Raw genomic sequence first — 12,048 nt, forward strand, 5'->3', positions numbered from 1 at the left:
TGTATAGATAAAATGCAATAAACTTTAGTGCTTTGAATTCAACTCCTGTTCCTACTTATTTGTGCCCCAATTATATCACCAATAGTCAGAATACAACTCATTTAAAAATGTGTGAACCAACATTTCTAATTCCTGCCACAATATATTGCTGTTATCAAGCAAGCCAGCAGAGAAAAACATTTGGCTTATCTAGTCTATATGTGAATAACTCTTTCACATGGTATGCTGACTCAAATTGTATGTAGAAACTTGTTTATTTGCTTTGCTGTGTTACCAAAAAAAAAACATAAATCATGAGAAATACTTGGAGTGTTGTGTGTTAATAAAGACATTGAGGATGCACAAAAGCCTCCCACCTATTAAAAAAAGTGAAGATGTATCTAAAGGAAAAGGGGGGTGGGAAGGAGATAGGGAGGAAAGGAAGGAAGGTCAACTATACTGTGAATGAAATGACACGTTAGTTCATAAAGTGGCTGAAACAATCAGGCTACAAGATTATGACTCCAGGATAATTGAAAGTAAGAGATTTTTCAGAACCTAGCTAAAGATTGAGATTTTTTCTGCCACAAACAGAAAAGAAACTACATTCCCTCTGGAGATTATCAACAAGTAGTTGATAGCTGCTTGTCTAAGACGGGCATTGAAACAAACAATAAATGATATTACAACCAAAAATGGTTTATTGTCATTCCCATATATTGTTTAATGTGCTAATTTAATTACCAACCCTTTAGCAAATGAAAACAAGATAAAAAGAAGCTACAGTTATACATTTATCAGCATCTAATTGCAAGAAATGATAACTTACGTTAGGACATAATTGACACTCACTATGCAGTGAGGTCTTGATGAGCGGCTATTATGTACAATAGTGGCATAGCTCTGGACCCAAACCCAGCCACCATTTTTTGACAGCAACCGATAATACTTGGTTGTGACTTGTCCTTTCACCAACACTATAAAAACATTAAAGAGGTTTAATTACATTTATGTTCTACCTGGTCCAAATCCTTTTGGCTTTTGCCAAATTACAGAACTTGTAACTTTTCAAGCGAAAAAGAAGAGAATCGAATAGAATATACATAGGAGAACTTTTTCAAGTAAGAAAAGAAACATAATTCTCTATTTTAGTTTTTACATATAAATATTCTCTTCGCCCAAATCTTATAACACAAAATCCACTGTGTAATTAATATAACAATCCTACATATGTTTACTCTTAAGTCACATGCCGTATGATTACTTTAGGTTTACCTTGATAACTTCTTTTATATCTTATTTTCTATATGTATTAAACACAGTTTCAAAGCAACCAATATTTTGGTCATCACAGAACTTACTATTAATATTCCACATACACTATTGATCTAAAATATGAACTCATAGCAAAGAAAAAAATGGATTACATATTCTCACAATACTTCTACTGCAGCCTAGGCTGTTTTTGCAAAGCATGTTCATGTAACAAGAACAGAAATGTTGTGTTTGGAATTTTTTTACATAAAATACATTGAGGGGAGAAAAACCTGAAATAATACATTTGTGGCTGTAGAAAATTTAAGTTTAACACATTTTATTATCTTCTCACCCTCATTCCCATTTGTCAGTTGATGCAACATAATTACATTCACAGCAATCTTTCAGGAATCCACATTCTTTTCAAAAAAAGAGTGGTTTTGTTGTGATCTACGTTTTTCATTAAAATAAGCTGACCAGATAAGAAATCTCAGATATATTTTTCTAGAAAAAAATCTTCCTTTGTATGCTGGCCAAGATTTTGAAATCTTTAAGTTAACTGGTTAACTTCATTAATCTTCAACATAGATACGTGTAAGTCTTTTCAAAAAATCTTTCTATCCCTTCGTTCTGAGAAGAAAAAGAACAGGGTTTGATGGTTCTCCTTTCAATTATAAGGGTGGAGCAGCGAAGAAGCTATCAGCATTGTATCTTATAAGGAGTCTAACTCTGTAGTCCAGAATATGATGAAAGAATTTTCTTGGAAAATTCCGATAGGTTGGACAGTGTTGTATGGACGTTTCTTCACTGCCATTGCCTATATTCAAAAGGCATTTATTAATTTGTTCCATCAACCCACCTTTCTTAATTATCTCCAGTTCCTGATATACCATGGGACTATTAAATGGACTGTTCTTGTGAGACAAGCTACTTCATCTATGTTTTCTTTATATCTTAATTCAACAGGCATGTGACCCACTGCTTGAGAATTCTTAGTAACTCCTACTAATCCTTCTCTCACAAAAAGCAGACTGTTTTAAGCTAATAAGGATCATTGCTTCACATCATTGGTTGTTAAAGATTATGCTCAAAACATAACATCTCATGTACAAATTGAGAATATAAGAGGGTAGAAGACAGGGTCAGTATTGGTAGCAATTATGTATTTCACATGTAATTTTTTTTGAATGGCATGTATGAAAATATCCATAACATATACTGAAAACCCATCTATATCAATATTGTACATTATTATTTGTTCCCCGCTACTTACAAAGGTGGTGAGCATATCGTAAATGAAACACATCACATCCATGCACATGGTGGTAAAGAGTTTTCTCTATCAAATCTTGTGGCTCGTATCCAGTTAATTCAGTGACTCTAAAAGAGAAAATATATCCAAGAAGCATTACAGGTAGTCCTCAACTTTTGACCATAATTGAACCCAAAACTTTTGTTGTTAAGTGAAACATTTGTTAAATGAGCTTTGCCCCACTTTATGACTTTTCTTGCCAGAGTTGTTAAGTTAATCACTGCAGTTGGTAAATTAATAACCTAGTTGTTAAGTGAATCTGGCTTCCCCATTTATTTATTTATTGATTGGTTCGATTTATATGCCATCCTTCTCCGGAGATTCAGGGCGGCTTACAATGCGTTAAGCAATAGCCTTCATACTTTTGTATATACCTGCTTAGTAGGGCTTTCGCCCCCTCCCCCCAAGCGGTGTTCTTTTTTATACAAAGTCAGCTTATTGCCCCCACAATCCAGGTCCTCATTGACTTTGCTTATCAGAAGGTCGCAAAAGGTTATCACATGACTCAGAGACATTGCAACCATCATAAATATGAGTTAGTTGCCAAGCATCTGCATTTTGATAATGTGACCATGGGAATGCTGCAATGGTTGTAAGTGTGAAAAATGGTCATAAGTCACTTTTTTCAATGATGTTGTAACTTTGAAGGTCACTAAATGAATTGTTGTAAGTTGAGGACTACCTGTACCAGTGGTGGAATTCAATTTTTTTTTACTACCAGTTCTTTGGGCATGGCTTGGTGGGCATGGTGTGGCTAGGTGGGCATGGCAGGGGAAGGATATTGCAAAATCTCCATTCCCACCCCACTCTGGGGCCAGCCAGAGGTGGTATTTGCCAGTTCTCTGAACTACTCAAAATTTCCACTACCGGTTCTCCAAAACCTGTCAGAACCTGCTGAATTTTACCCTTGACCTGTACTTTTGCAAACAAGTTATCATTTGTTCCAGATATCTAGAAATTGAAGTACTGGTAATCCTCACTGACCATAATTGGGACTAGCAACTCCATCCATTAGCCTTCTATCAAGTTGCTCAACTAACAGGTCTTAGATGCAGAAATAGTGCTAAACCTATGTTTAAAATTAACCTGGCTGATAAGTTACATGCATAAAATAGGGGAATGGAATGAAGTGAAAGGGAATGATCTATCAGGAACTAGCTCTGCCTAACAAAACCCAAATAAAAACAATAAAAAAGATATAGCAACATCAATTCTTTGTTGACTAAAGCAACAAAGCCTGTAATGTATTCAATGAATTAGCAACATATACTGTAGCTGCAGAGTATACTGTATATCTTTTTCCTATCTTAAATCAACTTTCTACCCAGATCTAGTAACTTTTCAAAAGTGCTAAATTAGTACCTAAAAGGAGCTGTTATGGATTCGTCCACTGATTCTGAAAGTAAAGAAAAGAATCTAGACTATTTCTAGCCTGCAATTCAAGAGGCAATAGGCTATCAGTAACATAGAAATAATGGATGTGATTCAGTGCAGCTGGTCACTGATTCCAACAATAACAAGTCAGAGCCAGACATTGGAAGACTATCAAGGCCTAAATCACATGCCAGCTCAAGGGGGCCAAGCAGAAAAGGTCAGCATGGCTCCTTGAGAAAAATGACATTAACTTTTCTAATTGAGCACAGCCAATTTATTTAAGAGCATAGTCCAAATCTCCTCCCCTTGTTGGAACAACTTCCCTGTCTCCAGATCTGTATCATGTTGCCCTGCTGCAGATCTTATATTCCTTGTTCTATGATGGGAATTTCAGCTTGATATTTGGATTGGCTCTTATGAATCTCTCTGAAGTTTGATTCTATCTTGAACAATTGCCTCATTGGTCTTCTGCCCATACTCTCCTGGTTTAACCTGTCTTGCAAGGACAGGAGTTCATGTAAGAGAGGACATGCACTTTGCAATCACTGATTGGGCAATATATGGATAACCAGCAGTCGGTGTTGTCTTGCAACACATATCAAAATCGTCATGGAGACCAATGCCTAGTGGAGGGGTGTTTTCACAGCAGCCTAAAAGAGCCAATAAAGGCTAGACAGATCATAATCCTGACAACATAATCAACTGCATTATAAATGAAATATGCTAAATTATGTTCATGATAAAATTGTTTTGGGAGAAGACAAAATGCTACTTTAAAACTAGAGCAGGTAAAGATGATTTAAAGCTCCTGAGTTGTGGACTGAAGATGAAGACATCATAAAGATATGAAATATAAAAAATAGCATCAGCATATTCATGCATTAAGTAGTGGGATGGGAGAAAGAACTCTGTATGTGATATGAAATATTTTTTAAAAGATACCTAAGTCAACTAACAGGATTCTCACTCAAGATGGCACTAGAATGACAGCTCTGTAATGAGTTGATTTTTTATTCATTTTAGTTTTTATATTTTTATTTAGTTTATTATTTATATTTATATACTATATATAGATTTAGTATTAATCAAGTACTTTTAGTATTTTTCTTCTTTTTACTTAATTCTTTATCTCCCTTTTACTTTTAGTTTATTTTTTAATAGTTTTAATACCCTAAATTATTATTTTTTTATCAGAAATAAGATTTTTCATCAGAAATAAGATTTTCTGGACCCACAAAATGTTGTACACAATTTCAAATACTGAGGATGCAAAATAATAAAACAATATGATGACAGTGCATATTTGATAGTTTGCAGACAGTTTTGGCAAATATTTCTGGCAAATTCATTTTAGCTTTTCAAATGTTTAACGTTTAGCAATTGGTTTTCTCAAAATCTAAAATTCCCTTCCATATCATGATGAGTGAATTGTCCTTCATTATTTCTAAATTATGTTAATGTGGAAGCAATTTGGAACAATGTGCAGTGAACTCAAATGTATAGTGAACTCAAGTAGACTCAGGACAGATATACTGCTAACTGTGCTTTTACACCTATAAAAGCAAAGACATTCAGTTTCGCTTATGTAGCTGCTAAAAAAGCAGTCATGGATATTAAATGGGTAACTCATTTTACTATCAATAAACATGAAATGTTTCCTATCAATAAACAATTATTAAATTATTAAAACAATTTGATTTAGTATGTAAGTGTTGAATCAATCCAAGGAGAACATTACTTCTTCAATTTTGTATATATTGTATTGTTTCTTTATATTATTTTAACTTTTATGTTTTAAACTGTCTTCTGCAAGTTAAGATGATGAAAAATTAGAGTAGTCATGTTTCAAAAACTTTCTACTTACCTGGAATCCAGAAAGATAAGCTTTAAGTCCAGGCTTGCTCTGAACATAAACATATTACTATGAAGTTTGATCTCAGTAATTGCGCTTGGAGGTAGTGATTGACCTACAGCAACCAATCCCACAATTTGGTAACAGGTGTCATACAAAGATATATCCAGCATATACTGACGAATCTTCAAATAGCCACTGCAATGGATCACCTAGTATAGACAAAAATAACATTTGTAAAGAGAGAAAAAATAACTAGCTTCTTGATGACATGGAGTCAAAACCTGGTATTTTTATTACATTGATTTTTGCTGTCCAGTTTGCTAAAATGTCTGCTGCAAAAACTATTAATTTTTAGGCAATGTTGAATATATATATTGCATGATATTAAATTAACATTGTTAAATTAATTTATAATTATTAAATTGATATAAATTGGCATATAAATTGGTATTAATTTAACAATGAACTGAAAAAACCCTGACTCAATATAGTTGCATTTAGTTACTCCATGTTGGCTTTTCAAATTCCAATTTGTTGTTATTTTAACAACAAATTCAGTTGTGTCTGACTCTTGGCGACTTTATAGGCAAGTGCTCTCCTTGTCAAGCAGCTTCTTTCAGTTATTGGACGTTCATCTTTGTATCAGATTTGATGTTAACAAGCCAGCATGTTCTTTGCTTGCCCCTTCTTCTTGTTCCACTAACCATTCCAAGCATCATTGCCTTCTCCAATGAATTTGGATGTATGACATGGCCAAAGTAAATCAGATGTAGACGTACGATTTTAGCTTCTAGTGATGTGTCTGGTTTTTTTATTTAGCACCTCTCTGTTCATTATTCTGGCTGTCCATGGTATACACAATAACTTAGGTCAGCATAATAACTTACGCCAGCATGCCAAACCATAAATTTTTCTTCGATCAGCCATTCTTAGGGTCCAACTCTCACACCATATATCATTATAGGGAAGACTATTACTCTAACTAGCCTGCTTTTTGTACTTGTATCAATATCTCTACTTTTCCAGATCTTATTCAAGTTAACTATTGCAGTGCAGCTTAAGGTTATCCTGTGTTTTATTTTAGGAGTAGAACTACCACTGTAAACAATTTTTGATCCGAGGAAGATAAATTCTCAAACTAATTCAGTTTTCTCCATATTGATTTTAAACATCTCATGTCCATCTGCAGCTGTTGTCATTATCTTTGTTTTCCTAATGTTAAGACTCAATCCTACATGTTCACTTTCATTGTTGAGTTTCCAGATCATTTTTCCAGGTCTTCCTTCTTTTCAGACAGTAGTGTTATATCATCTGCATACCTCAAATTATTTATGGTTCTTCCCCCAATCTTCACTCCAACATCAGGCAGTTCCAGATCTATTTTCCGCATGATCACCTCTGCATACAGATCGAACAAAAATGGTGATAAAATACATCCCTGTCTAACTCCTTTACTGATCTGAACCAATCTGTGCACCATAAAGTGCTCTCATGTTACCTACAGTGATCAAATAAGCCTGATCAGGTGGGCTGGGACACCAAGATCATGCAAAGCCACCCATAGCTTATTGTGTCTACGCAGTCAAAAGCTTTTTTGTAATTGATAAAACACATACTGTATATAGATCCTTTTGATATTCAAATTCCAATTTATTTTATTACTAATAAAGACAGATGTATGTTCAGTGTTTTTGAATATTGTATTACTGAGAATGTGTTCTAAAACAAAATGGAGAGGCACATGCAAAGTTAATGAAGCTTTTGTATAAAAAGTAACACATTATCAAGATGTTTCATATGTATATTGTGAAAACGTACATGTGAAAATATCTACAGACCCCTCACATCCTGGACATAAATTGTTTCAACTTCTACCCTCAAAATGACGTTATAAAGCCGTGATGGTGAACCTATGGAACTCATGCCAGAGGTGGCATGCAGCGCCCTCTCTATGGGCACACGAGCTGTCGCCCCAGTTCAGGTCCGCTGCACATATGCGTGCATCTTCCGGCGGGCAGGTGGTCTTTGGGTATTTGCTGTGCATGCACGGGGGGTGTTTGGGGGCAGGCACATGAGGAGGGCCGTGCACATTTCCTTGAGGTCAGAGCACGTGGGGGGGCATGGCACGTGAGGGTGGGGTGCACAGGGGCATGGCATGTGCATTTTGGGAATTTGGGCATGTGCACGCGCTTTCAGCACTCATTCTGGAAAAGGTTAGCCATCACTGTTATAGAGCATTGCACACCAGAACAACTAGACACAAGGACAGCTTTTTCCCCCATGCCATCACTCTGCTAAACAACCAATTCCCACAACACTGTCAAACTATTTACTAAGACTGTATTACTATTATTCTTCTCATCCTTCCTATTACATATTTCCTTTCTACTTATGACTATTACCTTTTTGCTTGTATCTTTACGATTTATATTGTTTTATTTAATTTCCTAGTATAATTTTGATTGCTTATTTAGTATCTTATGACTATCACTAATTGTTGTATCTTATGATTCTTGATGAATGCATTTTTTATGTCCACTGCGAGCTTATGGACCAAAGACAAATTCCTTGTGTGTCCAATCATACTTGGTCAATAAAGAATTATATTATATTCAATTAAGAACAGTAGATAGATTTGTGCAATATTGAAGGACATGGAAATTTTGCTATGATAATTTTATTACATCATAATAACTCAAAACTAAACTCCATGGCCTTCATTATTTATAACTAAGAATACAGGAAATAAGAAAAAGGTGCTTCAGAGTACAGGAAGACACATATTATTCAAGAGGTGTAACAGAAACCTGGTGAGATTTTCCATGATTTAACTGGAAAAAAAATATTTTCCTTAATAGAACATGTAATAGAATTGTGCCATATGTCAAAAATATTAACACTTGCTTAGGAATCCAAGTAAATGAACTTGATAACACTGCAGAGAACTTAAATAAATGGAGGAAGAAAAATAGCAATGTTGTTAGTGTCCACCATTACCTGCCCAATCAATGAGAAAATACAAATAATACTTTCCAAAAACAAATTGCATTCTTTCAAAGAGCAAAGTGGTATGAAATGATAGGTATGATGGAGTTCATCCTGGTGTTCCAGAATTATCCTACTGAAAACTTTCACCTACAGGGAGGGAGGGAGGGAGGGAGGCATAAAAGGATCAACTAATCTGGACTTGATAATAATCAGTTAGAAAAATTTGGGGTTTATTCTGTCAAGTTGCCCTGTGAAAAATAAGAGTTAGCAACCATTTCTGGAGAGCAAGGACACACCTCATTGCCCTATACTTCCTCATCACTTTCCTTTAATGCAATCATTAGACAGGTGTTCCTCTTTCCACTTTCTAAGTAGTGTTGGTTCAGGCAATGCTGCCTGGTTTGGCTGCTGTGAGCACTTTCTTCCAGGCCAATCCTTGCAATTTGACTACTTTGCAAAGGCAGGAACAATCACACTTTCCCAGCTTTCCCTGAATGACAGTCTGCTGCTATAGCAGATTTTTCCCATTAGCATGATATGCATAATACTTCCTTGATATGAAAAATGCTTTGAAATCTAGCAGGAATGTTGTGGCGGGGGGAGGTATTACAATTTTTCTTTCGTTGGGGGTTATTTATATTCCTACTCTGTCTCCAGTCAAGGGAAGTAAAGAAGGAAGCCTAGCAAGAAAATAGGTCGTTTAGAAAACTAAAACAAATCTAAATGTTTCTGCCACATTTTGAACCTGGAATATTTTGTATGCCAGAGAAACAAATGTGCTTATGAGAAAGACTTCCTATAACAGCAGCTATAGCAAAAGCTAGGAAAGATCTAGGAAAACTGTTTATGTTGAAGCTTGTTGCTATGTCTTCATATGTCACCATTTTTATGCTTTAAATTTATATCTAAACATTTGTATATATGTGCGTGCAGGGTAGTAAGAAAGACTGCCACATTTATAGCTAAAGCCATTCAATTAAGAGCTTCCTATTTATATCAGATTTAGGTCAATTGCTGGGGATAATATGACCTAATTACTTCATCAATACTTTTATATTATATTTTTATTCATTAGTCTAAACAATAAAGTATTTGAATATCTATCTATCTATCTATCTATCTATCTATCTATCTATCTATCATCTATCTATCCAGAAAAATCCACTAACTGAAAGGAAAGAAACTGCCAATGGGACGATATGGTAACACACAATTTGGCCCAAATACCCTGCAAGCCAATATCCAAAACTGAGAGGGCTTTCTTAAACCAATTTAAGAACCAAACCAGCATGAGCAGGACAGGAGCAGTTTAACTGCAGCTATGCCCTTATAGAGGAATCAGCCAGAATCCTGGAGAAAAATAGCCATGTCATGCTGGAATTCTTGGTTCTAATGGAAATTAGATCTTAAGTACAATTGAATGCTTTTCTCAGCCTAAGTGTTCAAGGCAATGATAGGTAGAATTCTATGGCAGAAGAAGTCAGAAAAAAAGAGTAATTGGAGTTCTGGTGAAGATGTTAATAACAGATAATTACCAACAAAGGAGGTACAGTAAGTATCAAAACCAAACAATTCCAGTTAGAAATAGACCGAACAAAGAAAAAAGCCAGTGTGAGTATCTGAAAATAAAAGGAGAGAAAGAAAAATTGAAAGCGAGGAGTCTAAAACCTATATATCATCAAGGTAAAGTACAGAGAGAATTTCTGATTGCAGAAATATTTTAATCCCCCAACTATAATCAGAATGGGAGAGAATTTCACAGTAGATTTTGTTTCACGATATCACTACCTCAAATTGTTTTAGCTCAGCCTCCCCTGACCCACCTTTTTTTTTTTTGATGTAGATAAATGTATGAAATTAAATATTCTGATGACAGCAAGAAACTGTGCTTTACCTTATAACCACTACTTGTTAATCCTGCATTTCGCTTGGCCAAGACACACTTCATCCGCAGGAAAAAAGATCTCTCTATTTCATATTCTGGAGATGAAATATAAAAAATTAAAATACAAACATTTAAGTTTCTTAAGTTTCTCCCTTGGTCACTTTTCATGTATTTGAAAATATTTTCTTACCATTCTTAAATATATATATTTAAATTTTTTAATTAATAAGGAAAATCATAATAAAATAACTCTGTTTTACTTTAAAGATACTTTAACATTTTAAATTCTAATATTTCAACAAAATTAAATGCTATTAAATTTAATTATTGGCCTTATAATGTTAAAAATCACTTAAAATTATGATTTTCAGTAATGCATGAATATGCAAGAGAAAGAGAGAAGTAAATATTTCAGGAAATACGCTTCCAAATTAAATATTCTTGGTACAGATGTAGAAAGTATCACATTCCATGACGAATAATAAATAGATATTCTTGGTTGTCTGGATAATTCACAAATCCTATGAAGATTTGCTTAAAAATAGTTCCAATGCTTTTAACTGATGCTTGTAACCACATATAAGATTTCAACTATACCTTACCTTTATCTTGGGATATAATGCTGATATAATTATCAAATAAATATGAATGCAGAGATACATTTTAGTAGCTTAACTTGAAATCAAATCCAGTATATCCTATATGCTACAGCTGTACAATTGAAGACTATCCCAAGTCCCTCCCTTCCCTACCTTAGGTATTGTGTACAAAAATAGGCTATTTCACTGTGATTGTTTGATTCACAGCATTTCTCCTCAAAATAAGACCCCATGTTCACAACTTCAACACTAAGAAAGAGAAATTAGTTCAAAATATTTGGGTTCTGTACATTAGAGTCGTGCAAGTCTTCCAGGACCATTCTACTGAATACGTGAATGGAAAAAAGTTTTAAAATACATCCACGCAGGTGTAACCATACATAAGGCAAAGTGTATTGTGTCTATCGTCTTGATTTTTTACCGTCTCCTGGGGAAAACCTCATGTATCATGTAAAAAGTAGTCCTTTCATTCAGCTCCCATGTTGCCTACTCAGAACAAGCAAGCAGCAATGCACAATTATATGATTAAAAATAGAAATGATAAATTATCCCAAAATAAAATGATTTCATAAGACACACACAAAAAAAATACCAATAGCATCAGAAAAAAGATAATGGCAATATAATGGTATAATCACCCATATTATCCATCTAACTTCAGAAGAGGACTAATTTCTCATGGAGGGGCCTTTAAGCTAGGTATAAGAGAAATACCTACATCTGTTAAAAATCCCCCTCTTCAAACAGACCGTTGCTCTTGGCAATATCTCTCTGTGTATTTGTGTGTTTGTGTATGTTA

The 12,048-nt window shown here is 34.6% G+C and overlaps 1 protein-coding gene across 1 annotated transcript in view; it reads right to left on the reverse strand.

The window, feature by feature from the left end:
• Positions 1 to 12,048, reverse strand: part of SIM2 (SIM bHLH transcription factor 2) — a 34,612-nt gene that overhangs the window by 4,478 nt on the left and 18,086 nt on the right. The window contains exons 5-8 of the mRNA XM_070943517.1: positions 10,660 to 10,745; positions 5,787 to 5,986; positions 2,510 to 2,616; positions 809 to 956 (exon numbers count right to left, since the gene is read on the reverse strand). Of these exons, the coding sequence (XP_070799618.1) occupies positions 809 to 956; positions 2,510 to 2,616; positions 5,787 to 5,986; positions 10,660 to 10,745 (541 nt within the window). The remainder of the gene's footprint in view (positions 1 to 808; positions 957 to 2,509; positions 2,617 to 5,786; positions 5,987 to 10,659; positions 10,746 to 12,048) is intronic.

This window comes from Pituophis catenifer, unplaced genomic scaffold (genome assembly GCF_029215685.1).
Source record: "Pituophis catenifer annectens isolate HBS135680 unplaced genomic scaffold, rPitCat1.0.hap2 SCAF_4, whole genome shotgun sequence".
In the NCBI taxonomy this organism is placed as follows: Eukaryota; Metazoa; Chordata; class Lepidosauria; order Squamata; family Colubridae; genus Pituophis; species Pituophis catenifer.